This window comes from Anabrus simplex, chromosome 4 (assembly GCF_040414725.1).
Source record: "Anabrus simplex isolate iqAnaSimp1 chromosome 4, ASM4041472v1, whole genome shotgun sequence".
Lineage (NCBI taxonomy): Eukaryota > Metazoa > Arthropoda > Insecta > Orthoptera > Tettigoniidae > Anabrus > Anabrus simplex.
The window spans coordinates 122104089-122130548 of NC_090268.1; the positions used below are offsets into that span (position 1 = coordinate 122104089).

The following is a 26460-nucleotide window of genomic DNA, read 5'->3' on the forward strand; positions in this document are numbered from 1 at the left end:
TGTGCACAAATAAATGGAATTGCAAATAACCAGTCTTCATAACGTATGGATTTTATCCAAGTGCCTGGCCATTAGGACACACACATTTAATATTATTCTACATACTGAACAAGATGAAAACTGGAAGTTTCATCCTCTGAAGTTTAACATGATTCTGATTGCTTGGAATCTCACAAAGACTTGTATTTTCATTAGACTTTTAGTCCAGGAAACCAATACTTGTGTTCTCATGACTGTTGTTTATTTAAAAAAAACCTATTCTTTATGTTCCACAGTTCTACCAGTCAGGTAGGAGGTTACCTCGTCCGCGAGGTTGTACAACAGATATTTACAAGTTGATGGAAGAGTGCTGGGACCGGGACTTACACCAGAGAAAGAAACCTCAGGCCATTATGCGAGATATCAACCAGATTTTATATCAAGGTAATGTACTCAGTTTTTAAGTTGCTCGTATGATTCATAAAGACTAAATACATAGAAACCAAATCAGAAAAGTATCCATGCTACAACTGTTATCTTCCTAATCTGAATCACAGTTAATTTGCAAATATACATACTGGTGCAGGCACCACATCAGCATATATTTTACTTAAAAACCTCCACAATAAGTACAGAGTGCATGGAATTCAGACCAAGGAGAGAGTGAGACATGAAAGTGAAACATGGAATCGTCAAAAGTACTGGGAATTTCAAATATCTGGGGGAAGGGATACAACCAAATGGGCTGGATAAAGAGGCAAATAGGGCAAGAGCTAGAAAACTGGAACTGGCCTACAGACTAACTCAGATCATGTACAAGTGAGCAATATCCTACAAGGTTAAACTCAGACGCTACAGTAAAGTAGTAAAACCAGAGGGTATATATGGCTCAGAATGCCTGACACTGAATAAGGGTAACTGCAGGAAAAATAAAACAACTTGAGAAAATTCTAGGACCACTGAGAGATAATGATGGTATATGGAAGAAAAGAAAGAACCTTTACAGATACACTGCAAAGATAAGTCTCAGTGCAAAAAGGTTGGAATTGTATGGACATCTGGTGAGAGTGGATGATAATTGATTGACAAGGAAAATCTTTAAGTACATCGTAGGATTGAAGACTACAACGAAGTAGGTGAAAGAGGTCAGTAGGGATGCAGAGGAAATTGGACTTCCAGCAGATGTGATCAACAACAGGAAGGAGTGGTGGTTATTGTGCTGACTATTGTTTTAAGAGGAAGTACAACTGGGGTTCAAAGTTGAATTGACAACATTAAGACATTTGAAGAGAAACTACCAAATATAGGTCTAAATGGATAATATCTGAGGTACAGAGATAATCAGAAGTGAAATAATGAAGAAATTTTGGAAAGAAGAAGGAGGAGAGATTGACCAGATAGCTTTAAAAAGAATGAGGTGGTGGTGGTGGTGGTGGTGGTGGTGGCAGTGATAGTCGTGGTCCATAGTTAGCCAAATTGGGATTTTAGATGAAAGTACATGGCACCTTTCATAAAGCAACAAAAATATAGTGAAGCCTCTCCTTATGGATTCTACTCTAATATGAACAGACTTTCTTTATATCCCAACTGATGTAATATAGAAGTAAAATCAACTCTTGGTTATGGGCACTCCCAGATACAGACATGAATAGCTGTTGTAAGAGTCCTAAAGCTTGCTTTATCTCTTGATTAAGGTGAGAACCAAGATTTTAAGTCCTTCGTCCTTCCCTTCACTCTCACTACCAGAGCACTGATTATTATCTTTTGTTTGAAAAGTTGATTTGACCTATAAAAGTCAGTAAAAAGCTATAAATCATTTTACCAGTCAGTAGAGGAATTAAAGAAATTTTCAATTAATCCTAGTGATGCTGAAGCTCATCAGCAGAAAATGGTTAGTAGAATGTGGAGTCAACAAGCATGTATGATCAACTTTTTAAAGAGAACTGTGTAATAGGGCACTGTACATTATTCGTAAGTTAGTATTTCAAGCTTAAAATATTGCATAACTTATTGCTGGTGGCCTAGTATAAATTGCATGATTATTTCCTTTCTTTTGATTAGAGTGTGCATGTTTTAAATTTAAAGTTAAATTGAGCAACCTCTCTCCCAATAACGGACACCTCCCAGATGCAGACAAATTGTTATGTCCCTTTGATGTCTGTTAATGAGAGATTTCATGGTATTAAAAAAATCACTTACAGGATAACATTTTTGCACCTATTAGTATTTTCTTTCTGTGTATATTGTGTTTTTGTATTGTAGATAGTATAAATTACTGAGTACCTGTTGTCCCTTTGGGCACACTACTGAATTGGTTTTGTTGTAACGACTTGCTCATGCAGTTTTGTTTTCTTTATAGTGTTCAACTCAAGGCGAGCTCATTCTTATGCAACAGCATTTCCTAGAGGGCTGAAGAGCTTATGCCTGAAAGACACCAGTCTCTCTGATTCCAACTCCAGCATTTTTACACAAAATACAGGTTTGTTATTCTGATGGTAAAGCTATCTTGACTTTGACGATAATGATGATGATTGTTTTAAATGAATCAACAGGAATCATGGGTGAAAGAATGGTTCATATAAAACCTGACCTCTGGCTGCTACCTAAGCCTGCACGAATGAGTGGCCGAGAAAAATACTAAATATCATCCTCATCATCATTGTCATATCTGTCCGGCTCCTTGGCTGAATGGCCAGCATATTTGCCTTTGGTTCAGAGGACCCCGTGTTCGATTCTAGGTCGGGTCGGAGATTTTAATTATAAATGGTTAATTCCCATGGCTCGAGGACTGGGTATTTGTACTGTCAGCAACATCCCAAAATGAGAAATAAAATTAGTTTGATGTACTAATCAGTGTCATCAGAACTACTGCCATTGGAGTTTTCGTCACTGCCACCTACCCATAGACAGTCGTCCTCACTACCGTCTGTAAAAAACAAAATTCCACATTTCTTGAAACATTTCCTCACCAAGTCATTGGAGATGCAAGCCCGTGCAGTCTTTATCCATTTTCATAGAAGTTCCATTTTGGGTCGTTTCACTCGTCCAGTTGGTGTCTGTGCGTGATCACCAGCAGACGCCATCTACGTGATTTAGAGCTGTTTCAATACGGCTTCGAAAGGTCAGTTCACACAAACTTCTAATGGCTGTAGACATTCTGGAATTATGGCAAGATCAGTTTTCGTTTCCTTATCAGTGTCCAGTGTTCTCCCCAGAAATTTTTGTCAGCTGGTGGCAGGAATAAGTAGCCAGATGGGGGAATACTACTTCAAAAATGAATGATAAAATTTCAATCTACTGTATTCCCCTTAGGCATTAACAGTAATATCAGACAGGTATACATGAACTGCAAAATTGAACTATTTCACTGTTATTACGAACAAGACAAAGTAAGATATTTCTTTTTCTATCATTACAAAATTGAAATTTACTTTTAGCATGGCACTTTATATGTTGATTCTCCTTTTCTCCTTTGAGGCCCACGTGTCTGCAGCTCTTACATAATTGAATTCTGTTGAGTCTGGTCCCACTAATGAAATCAGCATCAAATTGTTGAGTGTAATCTGCTTCATACCATTCCTCAAACAGGTTTTAACTCTCTTCAAAGCTTAAAATCCCTTTCACATTCAGCTGTACTCACAGGTATGGACAGTCCAATAGCAGCTAGTCTTGCTAAATTTGGAAAAGATTCCTTAAGCCCACATGTTGTTGCAGACTTCATCATTATTTGTTTAGGTCTTAACCTGATGTAGGACTCTCCTTGGAACATTGTTGTTGCAACAGACCATTCCAATTTAGCGCTATTGTAATTTATGAATGGAGGGCTTCCCATTTTAGAGTAGAAACAAAGAAGCAACTCAGAAGCTTCATTCTGATCTTGACTTTTTGCATTAAACACTCTTGAAAAGCAGGAAATGATGGGCATATCTGGAAATCTAGTGTTCTAGATGTTGGACTAGATGTTGGATAACAGTATCTATGTACTTTTCATAAATTGTTGTCTTGAAGGTCACAACATCGACATCTGAATAAGTGATGTGGAAGTCTGACCATTCCCCTGCAAAATGGTGATTGAGACTTCGAAAATAATTTTCTGGAGTGTCTTTCAGTTGTAAGATGCTAAGTTTTTTCGCTCCTAAGATTGGTTCAGTTTCTGTCAAGTCAATATCTTGCATATGCCAAGCTCTAGACAATGTGCACAGAAGAGGTAAGATATCTGAAAGCATCCATCATAATTGCAGCTAAGAAATTGTATGTCTTCATGCACTTGCTTAAGCCTTCAGCTGTAGTGTCATTCCTTTCAGTGGCCTCTCGTTCAAGTGCAGCAACACTCACCATAGATCTCCTTAGTGACTGTTCAGCAAAGTCATGAGACAACCATCTAGTATCAATGGCCATTTTTAGTTTAATTTGAGGGCTGTCCATGATATTTCAGATTTCAGTTAAACCAGCCATCCTGACTGAGGAATTTTGAAAAAAAGAAAAAGAGTTGTCTTAATATATAATTAAACTCTACTAAATAAGGCACTTCAGCTGCTGCCTGGGCACTAGCAAGTGACAATCTGTGATAGTTTTTTTCTCTTAGCAGTGTTGTAACTCCCTTTTGCTTACCAATCATGACAGCTGCCCCATCAGATCCTAGACCTACCAAATTACAAGTTTTTAATTCCAAATTTTCAAGGGTTTTTATTAATTTATTGGTTATGGTCTCATCTTTACCATCAGTGATGTTGTAGGTTGACACAAAACTAACATTAACCTCTTTTTCAAGTTGGTTGACATATGTTATGTACACAATAAGTTGCTTCAGTATGGAAATATCTGTAGTTTCATCACACAGAACACTGAAATAATCTACTGAATGTATGTTCTTTAATATTTCACATCTAATTTCTGAAGCTATAACATTAAGTAACTCCTGCATTATTCTTTCAGAAGTATAGTTAAGCATTATCACCAATATTAAGATGCTTTAAGTATGTACAATGTTTGAGCAATTTTCTGTATAATGTAGTAGTTCATTTTTTGCCAACCAATACATTTATTTTAGGGCTCCAAGAAAAACATCTCTCTGTAAATTGTTTAAAATAGAAACTGATTTTCCTATTTTCCCAGATCCAGTTTCTTCGAATGCTCATCTTTCACTTAAGTTTGAACAAGAATCGGTATGTAGCTTGGTTTTTTCATGGTCAACTAAAGTCTCCTTACGAAGTCTTGCACACAGTATAGTCACCCAAGTCACTTCCTTCTTTGTTGGTTTCTTCAGTGAACATTTTATACATGTGGAACATAACATACCATTTTCTTTCACAACTAACCACATAAATTGCTTAAATCAGTCATTGCTGATGCCCGATAAGCAGTGTTTAGAGGAATGTTTCGCTTGTGATTTTTCATTTTGAATACTTTCCACTTCACCAGATGAGCCGGCCTCAGCAGTGTCTTTTTCGGAACTCTCATCTGATGTTAAATTATTACTGTACTTTTACTAGGTTCTTTCTTAAAGAAGGTTAGAAGAGTAGATGTTTGATTAGATTTCCTGCTCATTTTGAGAACACAAAATTTGGTGTCAAGAACACGAAGAAATGAAACAGGCAGTTCAATTTAGATCATTCCCACCAAAAATTGAAAATAATACCAATATTCGTGATGAATTAGAAAGTAAAGCACAAGTGGAAAACACATTAACAATAGTTAAAATGTCATTAAATCAGAACTATAAATCAACTGAAGTCCAATGTTAGTAGTAGTAAATGTTAAAGAAACTAAAAGACCACCGAATAAATAGATTTGCTTCTAAAACAACTAAGTTGGTAACACTGAACACTAGTACATACTCTGTCAATTCCTGTGTTTCATATTCGATTGTAGATCGATATTTTCCATCAAAATGGCTGCCGTAGCAAATGCGTAATACTAAATACTGTATTAACACATTGCTGACCGGATGCTTGAGCTTGTCACATACCCTGTGGACCGGACATTTTTCTACTAAGCATACTAGGGTGCACTTGATTATAAAAACGTAAATAAATATTAAACCAGTCAATATTTTATCTTTAAAGTTGGTATGGGTACTCTCCAATGCCCCTAGTAATAGTGGATCTGCCTTTAAAAAATCACATTCAGCGTCAATTCCTAACACATCATTAATGTTTACATCGTTGTCGTCGTCAGAATCACTTGAAAAAAAAGTACACTAGGTAAATTACGGCCTGTAGAGGCTTGAATATCACTTCCGCTATCACTCTCACATTCAGTTTCCACTAATTCATTACACTATTTCCAATTGAACGATCATCGGCATATAATTCTTCAAAAATATCGTCGTCAGCTAACACCGTATTCCGCGGGCGCTCCATCTTGTCATTGACTGAACCGGCAGAAAGAAAGTCGACGTTTCGAAACTAAATCAAAGAATAAAAGAGACCGTGAATAAAAGAAAAGTGGTAGATATACATCTACGATTTATTCTACTCAATGTGCACGTCCGAAATAATTCAAGATACGGTCAAGAGATGTCACAGTAAGACCGAAAACAATGTCGTGAATAAAACCGAGATTTCTCGGGGCCCGTCACCTACCGCTGGCGAGCGTACTACGAGATTTCTCGGGGCCCGTCACCCATGTGTTAAAGTATTTGGTGAAACGTTGTGATGAGCTAGTGATGGAGTGGAGTTGAGAAAGTCGGTCTCGAGTCAAGTCCTGTGCCTGTAAATGGACACTGCTCCGGTATCAAGTCCATGAGAATACGCATTGGTATCTCTGACCATTTGTAAAATTACTTGCAACAATGAAACTAGCAGGAATGAAATCGTGATGTAACGAAGGAAGTGCATTTAAAATAGCGCTTAATGACTCCTAGACAATGATATGGTTCAATATCTGCGAAGTACATATATTTCAAATTGAGAATAAAATAATGAACACAACCCTAAAGCAGTTAAATCTTAATTTACAATAATCTCCTTAAACATTAGTGTGATATTTGCCTTACCTCTTCATGAAAATAAGTATTGAGGGACTGAATGTCAGTAATTTCTCTGTGGCTGCTAGTGATACTGTTGTCCGGCTGAGTGGCTCAGATCGTTGAGGAGCTGGCCTTCTGACCCCGACTTGGCAGATTCGATCCTGACTCAGTCCGGTAGTATTTGAAAGTGCTCAAATACGTCAGCATCGGTAGATTTACTGGCACGTAAAAGAACTCCTACGGGAGACAATTCTGGCACCTAGGCGTCTCCGAAAACCGTCCAAAGTAGTTAGTGGGACATAAAGACAACATTATTATTAGTATAACATTGTTAATGACTTCACCAAGTTGACTGGGAGTATGCTTGTACCAAGCATCACATTGGGATGCATGTCTTTAAAATGCTGCTGCAACAGACAATTCTCTCCAATTGTTTTGTAAATGTATTTCTATATTGAGAGAATGTAGTTAGAATTTTGTGTTTTAGGACGGTACTAATATATCACAATCACTGTCTCGTTCTTATAATGGTCTCTTAATGATCCTGGCCAATATTGTACGGTGTATTTCTTCCATTTGTATTGCGTGGAATTTGTTATAATCGTGATTAATTCAAGTATTAACAGAGAATTTTGAACTTCTAGTGTTCTACTGCTCGTTCATAATCATGTATCATCGGGCTTGCCACTCCATTGCTGTGGAGTGCCGTGCGGGTTCGTGACGTCGTACAGAATCGAGCCGAGTGGTCGCATGCGATTCCACGCTGATCCAAGAGCCACACTCGCACAGCGCTGCGTGATAGTCAAGCAAAACAATTAAACTCCAATGTAATAATGCTGACAATACTGAATATTTATCATTTAAATAAACTGTTTCACAGTATTTATATTTTAATTTGAAAGAACTGATGACTCAAATATGTGTTCATATTATGTAACTAGAACATGTGTAGGTAATGTTAGCTGGGCGGTCTGCAGAAACAGCCAGGCAGTGCACCCATTAAATAGGTCCTAGGGAGAACTATGATGTTTACAGTGTGTCTGCGATAACTGTTCAGCACAAGCATGCTAGTCTTTTACGTTCCTGGGCTACATTGCCAAACACACGTCACCCAATCCTCAATTAGTGCATTGTCCATCCTGCCATATTCTTGGGCTGGAGTGAAAACCAGATGGCAAGTTTCCTTCTGGAAGTGTTTTTTTTATTATAACCATTAAAAGAGGGAGTTCTGGTTCCATCAGCTAACACGCATAACATTACTTTGCAGCATTGCTTTTCATTACCACCTGCATTATGCTTTTAGAGCCCTTAATGTTAATCATATTGTCTACTGGCATTTCAAAATACATGGGCTTCCGGTCAGCATTCTCAGTTTGAAAAAGCAAATAGCAAATTTTGTCTCCACAAATAAATAACGCGATGAAAGGTTATCAACTTTTCTTCTTAGGCACCAGAGAGGTGATGTGAAATAGATTTATGCCTCTGTATGCACAGTCCATTTTCGATAAAACATTATCTACCCACACCTTCCAGTAAAACCCTCCTGTGGAACCTCAAATGATTTCAGTTGGCACATTTCAGTGGATACACCATAACCTAGTTCATGTCTCTTATTTTATGAAATTCTTCAATATTGGGAAACTGTGCATTGTCCCTAGGAAAACTCTATGATCACCATTACTTTTTAATAATGTTTTCTTCTTCTTCCTCCAATCACGAATACATGATTCATCGATATCATATTTTCTGCTGGCTACATGATTTGTTATGGTTTCAGTTTCCAGCACAACTTAAAGTTTCTCACGCACAGTAAATGACTGCAAATGTTTTCTTTTATTCATTACTTGCTACCACTAATGGTTTTTCACTGTAAACTCGGAAATATTAATCAGCTGGTACATTGTGTGGTTCCAGTAATTTGTTATAAAGGAAACCATTTCTTTTCAGTTTTGACTTATTAATCCTTAACTGTGAAGTTTTTTGGTCTGTCCAAACATTCAGAATAAATAAAATTAAAAAATACCTGAAGAAGAAAACAATAACAGATTATACCTGAAAAGGATAATATTTAATTAAAAACAGAACAACAGTTTTGTTCATGAAAGAACATTATCAGATTCTCTCAAATCACACTTTTATTTTTTATTATTATTAGTTTTTAAAATAATATAATTATTATTCATTTATTTTAAGAAGGTGTATACTAGGGTTGGGCACTATGTCCCTGTTTCGGCACACCATGCTGGTGCACAGTTATGTTCCGCTGTTCCAGAACACCCGAGTGTCAATTGTTCTGAAACATTCTCAAGCGAGACGGAGACACTGACTCGCTGTCCGGTCAGAAGCGCCACTATGCACTGCCCTTCGCCTACTAGCTGAACTGTGCAGTGGGCGCACGGGACGCGGGACTGTAACTGCGCAGTGTAGAGAGAACTTCGAGAGGCAACATTACATGCTCTGCGCCAGCGGGAATATGCCTGTGTGGAACGTACTGTGTGGTGTGTGCCTGTGTGTAGTTATGGCCATGTCCAGCATAAAGCTGCATGGAACGTGAATGAACAGTCGAAACACTGAAATTCGCGCCCAATAATCACGTTTAAAGGCTGCTTTTAGGTTAAGATTCTTCCGGTCAATATGAAATACACATAACACGGTTACAATGGCAGTGCAGGTGTTTAAAAGTAACTAATTCAAGAATACTTTCACCAGTTGAATGTATTGGCCTGTATTGTGAGTAATTAGAGCCAGGATAAAACTTCACGGCACGTGAGAAAGCAGTCGGAACTCTGAATGAAATACTCGCCCAAAAAATAATGTCTATATTTTCTTTTTAGGATAAGAATGTTTCCATTCATTCTGAAATACACCTGTCACAATTATACTGGCAGTACAGGTGTTTACAAATGTCACAATGTTATTTTCACCAATTAAAAGTATACTCCCACTGTTGAAGAAACATTCTTCAGTGCTCTATTCACGTACACAATATACAAGCGGAACACGAAAATAAAAACTGTGGGATGTTTAAGTTTGAAATGTCTTGTCATCGTGCCGGTTGAAGGTCCCTTTGCAAACAAAATAGGACATAAATTGCATTTCACTCTGTCTGGTTTTCTTCTAGTAAAAAAAGTCCTGAACAGGACTCCAATGCGACATTATGCAAAGTTTATCGTCTTTCGTACGGTTTAGTTACTTTCGTGCTGTTATGCTCTTTGCACTTTGAATTCCTTCCCTCTCAACTTCCATTTACCTTCTTTAATATTTCGAAAATTTCCCTCAACACTTTCTCGGGGATTGACGTTAAAAATTAATTTGGACTTTAAGGAAACTTTTAAGCCCAAGAAAAATATAGGTCATCGCTTTGGAATTAGAAATATAACTGGATGAAAACATTGTTGTACTTTCGTGCTGTTATGCTCTCTGTACTACGAATTCCTTCCCTCTCAACTTCCATTTACTTTCATTAATATCTCGAAAATTTCCCTTAACACTTTCTCGGGGATTGACGTTAAAAATTAATTTGGACATTAAGGAAACTTTTAAGCCCAAGAAAAATATAGGTCATCACTTTGGAATTAATCACTATCAGTCACTACTGATCTGCATTTAGGGCAGTCGCCCAGGTGGCAGATTCCCTATCCGTTGTTTTCCTAGCCTTCTCTTAAATGATTGCAAAGAAATTGGAAATTTATTGAACATCTCCCTTGGTAAGTTATTCCAATCCCTAACTCCCCTTCCTATAAACAAATATTTGCCCCAATTTGTCCTCTTGAAATCCAACTTTATCTTCATATTGTGATCTTTCCTACTTTTAAAGACACCATCCAAACTTATTCGTCTACTGATGTCCTCCCATGCCATCTCTCCACTAACAGCTCAGAACATACCACTTAGTCATACAGCTCGTCTCCTTTCTCCCAAGTCTTCCCAGCCCAAACTTTGCAACATTTTTGTAACGCTACTCTTTTATCGGAAATTGCCCAGAACAAATCGAGCTGCTTTTCTTTGGATTTTTTCCAGTTCTTTAATCAAGTAATCCTGGTGAGGGTCCCATACACTGGAACCATACTCTAGTTGGGGTCTCACCAGAGACAAATATGCTCTCTCCTTTACATCCTTACTACAACCCCTAAACACCCTCATAACCATGTGCAGAGATCTGTACCCTTTATTTGCAATCATATTTATGTGATTACCCCAATGAAGATCTTTTCTTATATTAATACCTAGGTATTTACAATGATCCCCAAAGGGAACTTTCACACCATCAACGCAGTAATTAAAACTGAGAGGATTTTTTCCTATTTGTGAAACTCACAACCTGACTTTTATCCCTGTTTATTATCATACCATTGCCTACTGTCCATCTCACAACATTATCGAGGTCATTTTGCAGTTGCTCACAATCTTGTAACTTATTTATTACTCTGTACAGAATAACATCATCTGCAAAAAGCCTTATCTCTGATTCCACTTCTTTACACATATCATTGATATATATAAGAAAACATAAAGGTCCAATAGTACTGCCTTGAGGAATTCCCCTCTTAATTTTTACAGGAATAGATAAAACTTCACCTACTGGATGAATACATTGTTGTACTTTTGTGCTGTTATGCTCTCTGCACTTCGAATTCCTTCCCTTTCAACTTCCGTTTACTTTCTTTAATATCTCGAAAATTTTCCTCAGCACTTTCTCGGGGATTGACGTTAAAAATTAATTTGGTATTTAAGGAAACTTTTAAGCCCAAGAAAAATATAGGTCATCGCTTTGGAATTAAAAATATAACTGGATGAAAACATTGTAGTACTTTCGTGCTGTTATGCTCTCTGCACTTCGAATTCCTTCCCTCTCAACTTCCATTTAATTCCTTTAATATCTCGAAAATTTCCCTCAACACTTTCTCGGAGATTGATGTTAAAAATTAATTTGGACTTTAAGGAAACTTTTAAGCCCAAGAAAAATATAGGTCATCTCTTTGAAATTAAAAGATATAACTGGATGAAAAAATGTTTACACTCCAGCACAGGGCGGCACACAGCCAAGGCCAACTAATCTATCTAGTGCGGCCTTGACACAGCACGTTCGGTACAGGCACATTCCAGCTGACATGGAGCATATCATGCTGCCCCTCAAAGTTCTCTCTACGATGCACTTACACTCCTGTGTCCCTTGTCCCGGCACTCTGTACCGAAACACTCCGCCTCAAGCTCCTAATGTTGTGGAACAACTGAATGTTCCGGTCTGCCCAACCCTAGTGTATACAGAATTTTAACATAAATTTTTTACACTTATTCATAATATGCTCCAATTCTTTAAGAGAAAATAATAATAATAATAATAATAATAATAATAATAATAATAATAATAATATGATGATGATGATGATGATGATGATGATGATGATGATGATATCACCTGTCAAAATGCAAGTTCTGATGCCACTTTGATGACTTGCATGTGAATGCTGTCATTCCGTCCTTTGGAATGGCACTGAAGGGCAACTAGTACACATGATGTGATAGGCATTAAATATGTACCAGTTACAACACATTACAGTGTATAATTTTGAAATTTAAAATGATTCAATTTATGATTCGAGGGAATAATATGTCATTTTTGTAAGTGATCTTGGTGTAAAATGGAAAAATTAATAGAGTTTGAAAATTGTATTACATTCTCAGATTTTATTTCCATGTTTAGAGGACACATACTTGGACTACTCGAAGTCAGAATTGCTATCTCTCAGTATGGATGAGGACCATGGCTCACCACTGAGTGCAGGGACTAGCATGACCAGCAGCCTGGAGGGAGCATGGCTGCTTGATGAGAACAACTGCAAGGTATCTACTTTAACATTTCCCTTTTATTAACATTTTGTTGTACTGAATGAATGGATGTTGTTCATTGAGAGCATCTGCCTTTGTCCTGACAGGCACGTTCACACTCATGTATCTCTCTCTTTCACATACACACTTCTATTACAATCTATTACAGTAATATAATCATAGAGTTTATTTACAAACTTCTTCCTGACAGCCTGTTTTAAATCTGCAGTGGGGTAGGAGCTTTAGCTCAGGTGGGAATGACAGAAGAGTGGAAGTCATTGAATGTTATCTATGGTATCTGAGCACTGACTAATGTCTGACTTTGGCATCAGTGAATAGGTAGGTTTATGTTGAAAAATTTTAACATTGAAAAGATCTATGGTTTAGTGGAAGCTGAATTTAAACATACAGTAGGTTTCATAAAAGTTTTCCATCATCAAAGTATTTTTGAAAACATTGTTTTTCGTATGTATGTAAAATGTTAAACATTTTCTGTTTCAGGATGATGATGGTACAACTCCTGACATCTCTGAAATCTCTGACTTCTTATCAATGTTTCACTTCCCAGCTGATGGCTCTGCTATGGATAGTGTTACTTCTATGCAAGGAATCTTTGAGTTGGATGGCGACTGTAATGTAGTGCTGCAAGGGCGAATTGGACAGGTGAATTTCTCACATCTTCATGTCAGTGTAAAAACAATAAATATTTGTAATGACTGCTTTATGTTGATGACCAACAACAAAAAGTTTCATAATTAACTTAAAATCTTAAATCTTCCCAGTCAGACGTTGGTTTAAACATGTCCTTGAATTCTCAAATCAGGCTAAGAAAGGTAAAATAAAGAAGACCATGTTCACAAGACAAGAACTTCAGAGGTGTATAATGTTTCATTGAAGTGCAGAGTTTGTACCAATTTTTTCCTGATAGTCTGTATCATGCTTCCACAAATAGCACTCCTTGAGGGAGAGCACCCATTTTAGGAGCAAAGAGATGTGTTACTGTACTGACTTATGAGCGTAGAGTGGAAGGAATTTTATTGTGAAGAGTAGGTTGAAGGCTTTCTTTTTCTGTAATTATGATTTTTCTATGGTCAGGTTCCCCATTTCTCTTCTTTGTTATAATGTATGCAGTAAATAAAGCAGTTAATGAAAGGACCAACAAATGCCTTAGTGTTTGCCAATTATATAATGATATGGGGGGAAATGGAAGCAGAGGTACAAGCTAAACTAGACCTTAGGCTGGAGAGATTTAAAAGAATGGAACTGATCATCAGCAGTCCAAGACAGTTGATTTGATGTCAACAACTTGAAATACTGTATATACATGAATAAGCCCTGCATACTTTTTTCAAAATTTGGTGAAAAAGTTGGTATGCGGGTATTATTTATGTCAAGGTTGATAGTGTGTTCCCGACATACAGAAATCTGGAAGGTCATATTTTTCTGCTCATTCTGTTGGAAAATCTATTCCTGCCAAAAGCCAGAAGCATGCCATGAACATATCACATCATTTGCATGACGTCAGTATAATAGTGTCATGGCCCCATTTTCACACCAGGGAACTGTTGGGGCTGTATCTTCCCAGTCCTAGTCCTTTCCCATCCTTCTATCGCTAAAAACCTTTGATGTGTTTGTGTTTTATTAAACCTCTAGTAAAAAGTATTTAGGGTGGCTGCTGTGAGTTCTCGTTATAAGTTGTATGTATGTATGTATGTTGGGTCTTCAGCCCGAAGGCTGGTTTGATCCTCTGCAGCTCTGCCAACAGCTGTCATAAATAGCCTAGGCGTCACTGAAGAGGCGTACTAGGGAAATGAGGAGTGAGGTAGTTTCCCATTGCTTTCCTCACCGAGCCAGCCGCTGCTATTACATATCAGTCTGCCAAGCCCACTGAAATGCAGGCACCAACTGACCCTATGAGCGATATCTTCACACCATTCAGAACAGGGACTGGCTGCATAAGCAATGGTATTACTAGCATCACTCATACCTCAGTCACTTTCATATTGTCAAAGCCAAGGATGAGACAGAGACAGGTCAATGAAAGTAACAAATTTGATATAGCCCATACCAGAAGACATAGTGCACTGTAAACACTACATCTCGCCAGCAAGGGCATCGTTATAAGTTATTCACACCTAAAGAAAAGCTCATTATTGAAGAACCTGAGCAAATTGATAATCACGCTTTGGGAAGAAAGTTTGATGTAGATGAGACAACGAACGTACAAAATTAAACATTATGATAATAAAACGCATTACCGCCACACCTGTAGATATCCATAAATGCGGCAAACTTTCATGTTATTTATTTTTATTCTTTCCATCATGGATCTTTTGGCACTATCCGGGCATAGCTAACCTAAATAATGCGGTCTCTCTTATCTCATTTACAGAAGTTTAGGTAAATCCTGATGCGATAAGTGTAGAGAACAAGCTTGAAATATACTTTAAAATAAGGGTCTGACTTTCAACAGCTGCAGTTATCAAAATAATGCTTCCAGTCAGTATGTATTACATTCAGAAGTACGCTAGTTATCGCTGGTGGTTTGGCATGCTTTCTACAGCATGGCTTTATTCAGAAGGAGTGGCTTCTGCTACGCATACACCAACTGGGAATATCAAAGACCATCTCCAGAAACCATTTGGGAATAGATTCACACTGTTTGGATTATATAGTTGAGAGCGAAACTATTTTTAAAAGGTTCAAAAAGACGGGACTTCAAATGCTCTCAATTACAGAAACTAACTTTAGAAACTAACTTATAAAAATTTTACCTAACGAGATGGCAGTGAAGATGACATCACTTGGAATAACAACACGCCAGTAGCAGGGAAGTTGGCGGCGCAAGACGATAATTCAAATGAAAGCAGTGATCAGGTTTACTATGTGGTAGGCCTACTGCTCAACTGACAGAGACAAATGACTGGCCATTAAGTTATTTTGTGTAAATATTGCATAATATGATAATACGATACCCTTATCCCTGTTCTCGACGGGGTCAAGTATGAAGTGAGGCGAATTTTCATAGCAAGTTTTTATGACCGTAAACCTCATCAGAGGAATTAATGAGATGAAACGAATGACGTGATATGAGTAACTAAAACTGACTATATTTACTTTATATGTAGGCCTAAAAGTCGTGTTCACTATATTGTCTTTTTACATTTAGAAATACTGCTTTCCAATGAAAATAGCCAGTATAACTCAAATACATTTATAAGTTTGTTAAAGAATAGTGTAGAATGTTTACATGTACAATTTATAGCTCATTATACTGTAGCCTAGAAGTCATGTGTTCACTGCACAAAATTTGAAGTTATCGCATATTAGACCGCCTTTACTTTTTTTCTTGCTGTAAAAGTGGGGAAAAAAGGAATCTAATATGCGAGTAAGTATGGTATGTACTGTGTTGTACTAGAGTATTTATGATTTTCAAAATAAATATTTAATAAAGTTGTACAAAAAAAACTTTAGAAACTAACTTATAAAAATTTTACCTTCTAAAATTAGAGTTCAGGTGTTATTTACAATGAGGATGGTTGCCGAGTTGTACTTCCTCTTAAAACAATAATCACCACCAGCACCTATTTACAAATATATGGTATTTACACCGTATCTCAACCTGGAAGTCATTAACAACAACTCTGGCTATTACTCGTCGTCATCCTCCTTCTTTCCCTTTACCCAGCTCCTGCTGGTTCAGGGCATTTATGGACTTCTCCACCTTCCTCTCTCCTTCCACCACTCCTCTTCCATCATTTTGTGCCAATCCAGGTTTCTTCTCCTTGGTATTTTCTCATCCATCCTCTGTACACCAAATCATCTTAGCTTACTCTTATCAGTTCTCTGATTTACATTTTCCATTTCGACCTTTCTCACATCGTCATTTCTCAGTCTGTCTTTCCTATCATACTTCTTGGCTTGAATTCTACTCTCATCCCTACTTGTCACTGTCCAGGTCTCAGCAACATGAGTCAATATGGATGCATAATCCATTTTGTACATTATCTCCTTACACCTTCCTTGGTACTTCCTTACTCCAGACAATGTTTCTTACACTCTGGTAGAATGCATTGCCCTGTTGAATCCTCTTGCTAATCTCTGTGTCCAGCCTTGTATTCTGCATTATTCACTCCCTGGGTATTTAAAACTGTCAACAATTTCACGGCTTTGACCACCAATTTTCACATTGGCTTTCCCATGTCTTTCTCCTCTTGATATCACCAGGGTTTTGCTCTTCTCTGCATTGATTTTCATACCATATTTTTCAATTTTCTTGTTCACTGCATCAAGTTGTTCTTGTACTTCTTTGCTATTTGTTCCCCAGACCACAATATCATCTGCAAATACAGTAGTAATAACTTCATGTCCCAGTTACAATTTCGTCCATAACCAACAGGAACAAAAGAGGTGACAGCACACTCCCCTGTCTTAGTCTAGTTTCATTTCTAAACCACTTCCTCAATTTAGAGGTTGCCTTAAAGACAAAGTATATTCAGTACCAGCTAAAAATGTGTAATGGAAATATAAATAAAACAGTCTGTTGAATTTAAAGATAATCACCAAAGATGGTTTCTTAAAATACTGTATTTATTGACAATTTCAAGTGCAGTGTCACTAATCAAAGATTTTGGTAAGGTGCATTGTCTTGCAGAACTCCTTCTTCCTTCAGAATTAAATAAAAAGGAACAAAGACAAAAATAGATGCAGAAAAGCCTGGATCAGTGAGAAATTCAAAATAAATGGAATGATCCAGCTGTATGAAATGAGGTGGCTCATTTGGACCATCATTATTCCATGCTTATTTCACTGTCTCCCTTATATTATTAAAGAGATTCTAATTACAGAATTGTGTTCCCAGACTTTTCTTTGAGATTCACTGACACTTTCCCTCTTGAATGTAGGGATGAAATTGGTGGTGTCCCTGTGTTTATAAAGCTGCCAATAATTATTTTTTTATCTTTGTAAATTCTGAGTCTTAAGAAAGAGTTCATGATAGCTTTCATTGACTGTGAAAAGGCATTTGCAGTGTGGTTTCGAACACATTGCTCAGATTCCTCAAGAATGCAAGGATAGATTTACAGAGACAGAAGAATAATCCTGCAGTTAAAAAAAAAAAAAAATTAGACAACTCTCATTGGTCAGGAAGGATTTCAGGCAAAGATTAGCAAAGGTGCTCAGCAGGGATGTGGACCATCTCCTCTCCTGTTCAACTTGTACATAGAGCATGCTATGAAAGAATTCTCAGAAACCAGCAGGACTGGTATAGTGGTGAACAAAACAAAACAACCCGTTTTGCAGATGACATTACTTTGCTTGGAAATGACAAAGAGCTGCAAGTGCTCAAGAGATGGAGAACAGACCACACAAGTATGGCTAATGCGTAATGTAGGTTACTTCTTTCAAATAACTGGGGAAATCTGTAACATTGCATGACAGAAGTATAGTTGTCATAATAGCCCAAGCCAAGAAGAAGTGAAATATCTCACAAAACAGGGTAACGATTTGTCACAAGTTTTATTTGAAGCTTAGCCAGTTACGCCTCTAAAACTTGGACTTGAAGAACAACAGAAAAGATTAAACTTGAAGCTCTCGAAATGTAGTGCTGGAGGAGGGCGTTGAAGGAACCATGGATGGAGAAAGTAACTAACAAGGAAAAACTTGCCCAACAAGACAAGAGGAGATATCTGCTGAAAACAATTGCAAAAAAGAGGAATGGTATGGTTGGTCACCAGCTATGACATTCAAGGTGATTCACAACCTTGCTGGAAATAAAATTGGAAGGACTTAATGCAAGAGGGAGACCAAGGCAGGAAGAGAATGTAGTAATGTAAACGGAAGGTCACCAACCTCTGGATTGAGGAGTTTATGATGATAAAGATTAGTTTTCATGCTTTTGTGGCATGCTCTCTGTCCTCTCACATTCTTATTTATTAATTGTTTTGAAACAAATGCCGGTCCTGTGGTGTAGGGGTAGCATGTCTGCCTCTTACTTGGAGGCCCCGAGTTCGATTCTCAGCCAGGTCAGGGATTTTTACCTGCCTCTGAGGGCTGGTTCAAGGTCCACTCAGCCTACGTGATTACAATTGAGGAACTATCTGATAGTGACATAGCGGCTCGGGTCTAGAGAGCCAAGAATAATGGTCGAGAGGATCCATTGTGCTGACCACACGACACCTCGTAATCTACAGGCCTTCGGGCTGAGCAGCGGTCACTTGGTAGGGCATGGCCCTTCGAGGCTGTTGCACCATGGGGTTCGGTTTGGTTATGAAACAAATTTTGCCAAACAATTAATCTGCTCACATCTCTCAAAGAGAGACGACCGAATCAAGATGGAAACTGTAGAAAGAAAATTCACTTCCAGAAGTAAAGATAGCTTTTCGATACCATACCTGGAAAGGTAAACAAACCTCTTCTCTAAAGCTTAAAGGTCCCCTCCTCTCCATGATGTTCTACATCATCATCATCATCATCAGTTTTCCACTCCAGTTGCCCGGGTGTGGTTTCCATGATGTTCTACGCTCGTGCATATATTTGTAACAGAACTAACCATATAGAAAGCCTAGCTCTTTCTGCAACCATTGATAATAGATTAGTTTTTGTAATTGCAGCATTAATGCCATCTAACAGAGATGAGTAGTAGCAGAAGAGACAAATAATAATAATAATAATAATAATAATAATAATAATAATAATAATAATAATAATAATAATAATAACAATAATAATAATAATAATAATAATAATAATAATAATAATAATAATAATAAAATATATATAAATATTGCACCTCAGTTAACAACAGTAGTTGGTCAGTGTAATATTATTAAGTTTTACAGGCTTAGGATATTGTAGGTTATCACATTTTGTTTTCTTCCAGTTCGGTGGTAATTGGACTTTCAATCCCCCCCTTATGATTCCTTTTTCCCTAATTCTTTGAGTACCGGGCGATTTGGCCATGTGGTCAGGGACGCGCGGCTGTGATCTTGCATCCGGGAGATAGTGGGTTCGAATCCCACTGTCGGCAGCCCTGAAAATGGTTTTCCGTGGTTTCCCATTTTCACACCAGGCAAATGCTGGGGCTGTACTTTAATTAAGGCCACGGCCGCTTCCTTCCAACTCCTAGGCCTTTCCTGTCCCATCATCGCCATAAGACCTATGTGTGTCGGTGCGACGTAAAGCCACTAGCAAAAAAAAAATCTTTGAGTGATCATTTGTTGTTGTTGTTCTACTTCTTCTTCTTCTTCTTCTTCTTCTTCTTCTTCTTATTATTATTATTATTATTATTATTGTACCGGGCGGTACACCTCTACTCTGTTTATTTAAAAGTTGCGCCAGTTGAAACTCCTCTTCTGGAGGAAGGTTGAACTTTATCTATTCTATTAATTCTCTACTTTCTCAGAAGATGTCACCACGTGGAAAATTTTGAGTTTTTGAACTGTGTCACTTTTGATGTGTTTTTGTTTCGCTTGAAGTAAGAAGTGGGAACTTTCTCTTCTAGAGGACACTACTGAAGAATTACAATAGTGCAACCTAGTGCGAAATCAAAGAACTATTTTGTTGGAGAAATTTTTATTTCAAAAGTTTGTTTCTTGTTAAATTTCTTTCTGTTATTGTTTAAGTTGGCTGTATACCCCTCTTTTTCCCCTTAGTTTGGATCTAGCCAATCCCGAATTTCTTTAATTAATTTTCCACCAATAATGTGTTTCTTTTTCCTCTATGTAGGGGTTTCTTTTCCCGAACCAATAAAGATTTTGTGGGAGGGTGTTTTATTTCCCCTAACGCCTAGAATCTTCCGCGAGAGGATATAAACTGCTGATTTTGGGGTCTCCGGGCCACTTCTGTTCCATCTTTCAGTGTATTAAGTACATAGCAGGAGGCGGGAAGCGCCTCTTTCCTCGGCAGCGATCTACTACCAGGTAATGGCCTATTAATATCTTCTTTTCTTGCTAGGTCGGCAGTTTAACTCTCGCGGCGGGTTCGAAGCGTTTTCCATCATGTAACCTTTTCCTAAAATGTAACTACTCTTTTCTTCTTTTTCTTGTAAACTTACATATTGGGATAGAGAGTGCTAACCCTCTCGAGCTCCCACTCACATTTGTTTTGAGGTGAACTTATTTTCTCAAACTTTTCTTCGTTTATGTAATGTAAAGTGTTCTTCTCTAAGTCACCTCTGTAGTATGGGATTAGCCCTTGCGTTAGTGGCCCAGAGCCAGATTAGGTTTTAAAAGCAAAGTGTATTAGGAGTGCAAGTTCGCCTCCTCTCAAGTTGTATTTTAGAGGTCATGTATTAATCTTTTCTCACCTAATAGACCTCAGTAGGTTGGGTATTTTACCCCTGTGTATATGTCCTTTGAGGACAACTTGAAAGTTGAGTTTGGTGTGGCCTGGGAGAGGCTTAACTTTAAGAGCGAGTGGCTCTTTTCTAAAACTGAGAGTTGTATGCCTCGAGGAGGCTTTGCTGTGTAATTTGGAGCAAGGGCTCCAGGGTTTGAGTGGGGTCTTCTGCCCCTTTTGTTAAAATTGGTATATCGTAAAGTTGAGCTAGTTGCTCAAGAATTGTGTTTTCAGGGCTCGAAGCCCAAATTCTTTAATCCCTGTAATTGTACATTTCAAGTTGTATTTCGGCTACTAAGTACCTGTTCTATTTGTTGTTACCTAATTTTGAAAAGAAAATATAACCTTGTTAAATTTTAAAATTTAATTTCTCTTTAGTAGCTTGAGACCTATTCACCACCCAGCACCTTCTTTCATGCTTAACTACCACAAAAACTCGGTAACAAGTGGTAGCAGAGCGTGGTTGAATGGGTCTCAATTTAGCCCCTTTTGACGGCTAAACATTGCTTTGATTCGAACTCTAACAATTTTCTCAGTTGCTGGAATTTTTTGAGTTTTTCAAAATTGTTCTCTCATCATGCCCGGCCCTCGCGATGTTCTCCTCCTTAACTACTTGCGCAAAGAGGAGTTGATATATGAGTTAACTATCAGAAACGTTCAATCTGGAGGCACGGTTGCAATAGACACTAACAAGCTTAGAGAGTCCCTTGATTTGCCCATTTCCATCCCCAATTTGGGAGAGAAAGAAATTGACGACTCTCTTTCCACGATTGTCGAGAATATTACTGGGCTAGCATCGGTAGTCAGCTTTTTTGATGAAAACGATCCATCTCCTAATCAAATTAAGCGTGTGCAAGGCAGGCTGTATCACTTTGCAAATAGAGTTAATGATCTATTGTCTCTAAAGGTGAATGACGTTCAGAGGAAGCAAGCTAATACGCTCCTTGAAACTATTTCTGAATTGTCTAATAAGGTCACTCAATTGCTAACCGGCGAAGCTCCTCCCAAAACTGATCAACCCGCCACGGTGAATGTAGGTAACGAGGAAGAGCCTCCTCAGGGAGAAGTCAATAGGATAACCGTTGCTGCTCAAACTATCTCTGCCCCATCGAACAACGAATCTGAACGCCGTGCGGCATTGAGTAACATCCGCTCTGAATTAACTTCCTTGCCCTTGAAACCTTTAACGACTATGACACCTGGGTTCAGCAGCTTGCCTCATCCATTGGCAATGTTGCTTAGAGGTATCTCTAAGTTTTCCGTCAACACCACCAGTGACGTAATTTCATTTTTAAGATTTCTAGTGGAATTTCAGGATCATGCCCTTGTGTTTTCTCTTTCCCCATGTCAAATTTTGCAAATTATCTATCCTTATGCTATTGGTGTTCTATCTGACAAAATAGTTAGAGCCATTGCCGAGCAATCTTCTATTGAGGATTTCCACGCCCATTTGCTAGCTAACTTCATCCCGGCTAGGGCCAGGTCCTCCCTTATTCAGAAATACTATTATCGGGTACAGCGCTTGGATGAAAACCTGGCAGACTTCATCCAAGATATTAAGTTTTATACTAGGGTGTTTGCTCTCCACTTCCCTGAGGATCAGATCGTGCAAGCTATTGTTGAAGGGATTTCACCACCCTACAGGTCATATTTGTGTTTCGCGGCGTGCCCGCAAACCTTCTCTGAACTGGAAGCATTAGCCGTCTCTGCGGAAGGAGTTAGGTATGCCGATTCCTTGCGTGTGGCGAAAGAACCCCCGCCTTCCTTTAGTAACACTCGGCCTCCACCTCGCCGACCAGTCAATCCCCGTAAATGTTATGCTTGTGGGTCGCCTGACCATCTGCGGAATAAGTGTCCTCTGATCAAGTCAAGTGGGACAAGGAATGGAGTAGGGTCATCACAAGGCTGTTTTAAGTGTGGGGCCTTCTCACATATCGCCAAGAATTGCCCAAACTCAAATAGCACCCCCTCCTGCTCAACTTCTGGTGCAAATTCCAGCTATTCCAATAATAAAAAGTGACTAGTGGCGTCGGCTGAGCCGACTAATCCATCTTCCCGAGACTTAGCCCCTAGTAAACAGGTTGTAAATGCAGAGAACGACCAGCCTTCAAATTCATCTTTTGAATGCCCTAAAGAGTGTCTTAGGATTGCGGCGGATACCCCCGCACCTGTTCCTTTTCTTAAGATTGAGTTAAATAACGAGCCTATAACAGCTCTCTTAGATTCAGGCAGTGTTTGTTCCATTATTTCGGCTGATTGGTATTCTAAATTGAAATCTGTTTGTAAACTCCCTGACTATGTCTCTTCTCCTGTTCAATATGTTTCGGCTAATTCATCTCCATTAGAAATTCTAGGTTCCATACATGTCAAAATTCGGGTTTTTAAGTTTACATGGAAGATCAAATTGTTTGTGGCCAAGCGTTTGTCTTGCCCCATCATATTGGGAGCGGACTTCATTTCTCACACTGGTCTTGTGCTCGATCTCCAGAGTAGGTCGTGCATATTCAAATTTGCGTCCAATTGTAGAATTCCCTTGTTAAAGTGTAATTCTGTATCATGTTCATCTATTTCGCCTACCCAGGATGAGATGTTGTTAGACCTTAGACATCTACCTGAGGAGCAGGCTGATAGTATTCGGAAACTGTGTCAGTCGTTTCCCGAGGTGTTCTCTGATACTCTTGGTGTTACTGACCTTATTGAATACAAAATTGAGGTCACGGATTCAATTCCTGTCCGTTTTCCACCGTATAGGCTATCTCCACCTAAAATGAAGGCTCTGAAAGAAATCATCGATCAGATGTTGAAGGATGGTATTATTAGGCCCTCTAAGTCAGCGTATTCTTCGCCTATTTTTCTAGTCCCGAAACCCCAAGGAGGCTTCAGGCCTGTCATTGATTACAGGGCTCTCAATCGGAAGGTGGTGTTGCAATCTGTGCCCCTTCCCGACCTTCATTCTTGCTTTTCATGGTTTCGTAAGGCCAAGTTCTTCACCATCTTGGACTTGAATCAGGCCTATAATCAAATTCCCCTTGCCGAAGAGTCTAAACATCTTACAGCGTTTGCCACGGACTGGAATTTATATGAATACAACCGCGTGCCTTTCGGGCTCCCCACGGGGGCAGCTGTGCTCACTAGGCTACTAGATAGGGTCTTTTCCGACATCAAATTTGAGTACTTATATCACTACTTGGATGATGTCGTCGTATTTTCCGAAACCTTTGAAGAACATCTAGATCATTTGCGAGAAGTTCTCAATCGCCTTCGTAAGGCTGGGTTAACTGTTAAGTTGTCCAAGGTTGCCTTTGCTAAGCCCTCTATGTCATTCCTAGGGCATATTGTGTCACCTGATGGTGTAGCAGTCGATCATTCTAGAACACAGGCCATCCGTGATTTTAAACCTCCTAAGGACATCAAAGGTATCGCTAGATTCATTGGTATGGTGAATTTCTTCAGGAAGTTTATTCCTAACTTCGCTAATAGAGCGGCGCCCTTAAACCTTCTTCGTAGGAAAGGCATCAAATTCGAGTGGGGACCTTCTCAACAAGCCGCTTTCGAAGATCTTAAATTAGCTCTCTGTAATGCCCCTGTACTTGCTATGCCTGATTTCTCGAAGAAATTCATCGTCCAAACGGACGCGTCGTCGTCAGCTGTAGCTGCAGTCCTTCTTCAAGAGACTGAACTAGGGAGGCGTCCCATCGCCTATGCATCTAGGACTCTATCGGTTCAAGAAGCCAAGTATTCCATCTATGAGCTCGAAGGGTTGGCAGTCTTATTCGCCTTAGAAAAGTTCCGTCTCTATCTGGAACATGTCAAATTCGACCTGGAGACAGATAATCAAGCCTTAAGCTGGGTCTTAGGTAGGCCGCGTCGTACTGGTCGTATAGCCCGTTGGGCCATCCGTATTTCTGCCTTCCAATTTGATGTATGACATATCAGAGGTACCGAAAATGTTGTTGCTGATGGACTCAGCCGTATGTTTCATAACGACGTCGAGACCCACGAACCGGTCGATAGTTCATCACCTTCCGAGTCCATACTATCTGGTGTTAATGCCATCTTAACAGGTGCTCCCATGCTTTTTAGGGATATTGAGAAATACCAACGTGAAGATCCGACGCTGGCTCCTATAATGGAAACCCTTTCTTCTGGGGAACATGTTGTCCCTTATGTTCTGAGGAATGGTGTTCTATGTTGCCCTTCGAGGCATGATAAGTTGATGAAAGTTGTTGTTCCAGCGGTTCTTGTACCTATGATCTTCAAATACTATCATGAGACCCCATTGGGGGGGCATCTTGGAATCTTTAAAACTCGTGAAAAGATTCGTGAAATGTTCATATGGAAAGGTATGGACGGGGAAATTCGAGAACTTGTAAAAGCTTGTAAATCTTGTTTGATCAGTAAACCCACCATGTCCACTAAAGTAGGCCTTTTGTCTTCTCATCAAGCGTCGCGCCCCATGGAACGCCTGTATATCGATTATGTGGGACCCTTCCCCCAGTCAAAGGGTAATGCCAACAAGTTCATCTTTGTGTGTGTAGATGGTTTTACAAGATTTTCCTGGTTATTTCCGACTAAGCTGGCTACCGCTCAGTCCACCATTACTTGCCTAAATTCTATTTTTGCTTCTTTTGGTCCGTGCCAATACATTGTATCTGATAATGCTAAAGCTTTTACATCAAATCTGTTTCGTAAATTCTGTTTTGACTTGTCCATCTCTCATGTAACTACATCTGCTTATTACCCTCAACCATCTCTGGCTGAACGGGTTAACCGCAATCTCAGGTCCGCACTTATTGCCTATCATCATGAAGATCATTCTAGGTGGGACACGTCCCTGCATTGGTTAGCTTTTGCTTTGAATTCGGCGGTTCATGAATCTCACAAATTTACTCCAGCTTCTTTGATGTTTAAGTTCGTTCCCAACACGCCGCTCTCTAACCTCTGGTCTCTGAATGACATTCTGCCCGAGACAATAGATCCGGACAACATTAAAGATCTTTGGAAGAAGGCTAAAGCTAATCTTAAAGTGTCTCATGAAAAGGTTAGGGAAAGGTATGATCGTGGACGGAGACCCACCACTTTGAAGGTAGGTGACCAGGTTATGGTCAAAAATTTTGTTCCCGCGGGCAAGCTTGCCCCCAGATTTCATGGGCCTTGTATCATTCTCGATTTTCTTACGCCGGTTACCTTATTGCTAAGTAATCCAGCCACCGAGAGGATATTTAGAGTTCACCTGTCCCAGGTGAAACCGGTGTAATTTCTGTGTTAACTTGCTCCATATTATTTTGAAAGGATATGAAGGTTATATTTTTTTTTTTGAGTTTCACTTTTAAGGCATTCTGCCC

General features: G+C 38.9%; 1 protein-coding gene across 1 annotated transcript in view; it reads left to right on the forward strand.

Moving 5' to 3' along the window:
• Positions 1–26460, forward strand: part of hop (tyrosine-protein kinase hopscotch) — a 133696-nt gene that overhangs the window by 89982 nt on the left and 17254 nt on the right. Inside the window, exons 10-13 of the mRNA XM_067146298.2 lie at positions 276–423; positions 2339–2458; positions 12654–12793; positions 13280–13441. Coding sequence (XP_067002399.1) covers positions 276–423; positions 2339–2458; positions 12654–12793; positions 13280–13441 — 570 coding nt within the window. The remainder of the gene's footprint in view (positions 1–275; positions 424–2338; positions 2459–12653; positions 12794–13279; positions 13442–26460) is intronic.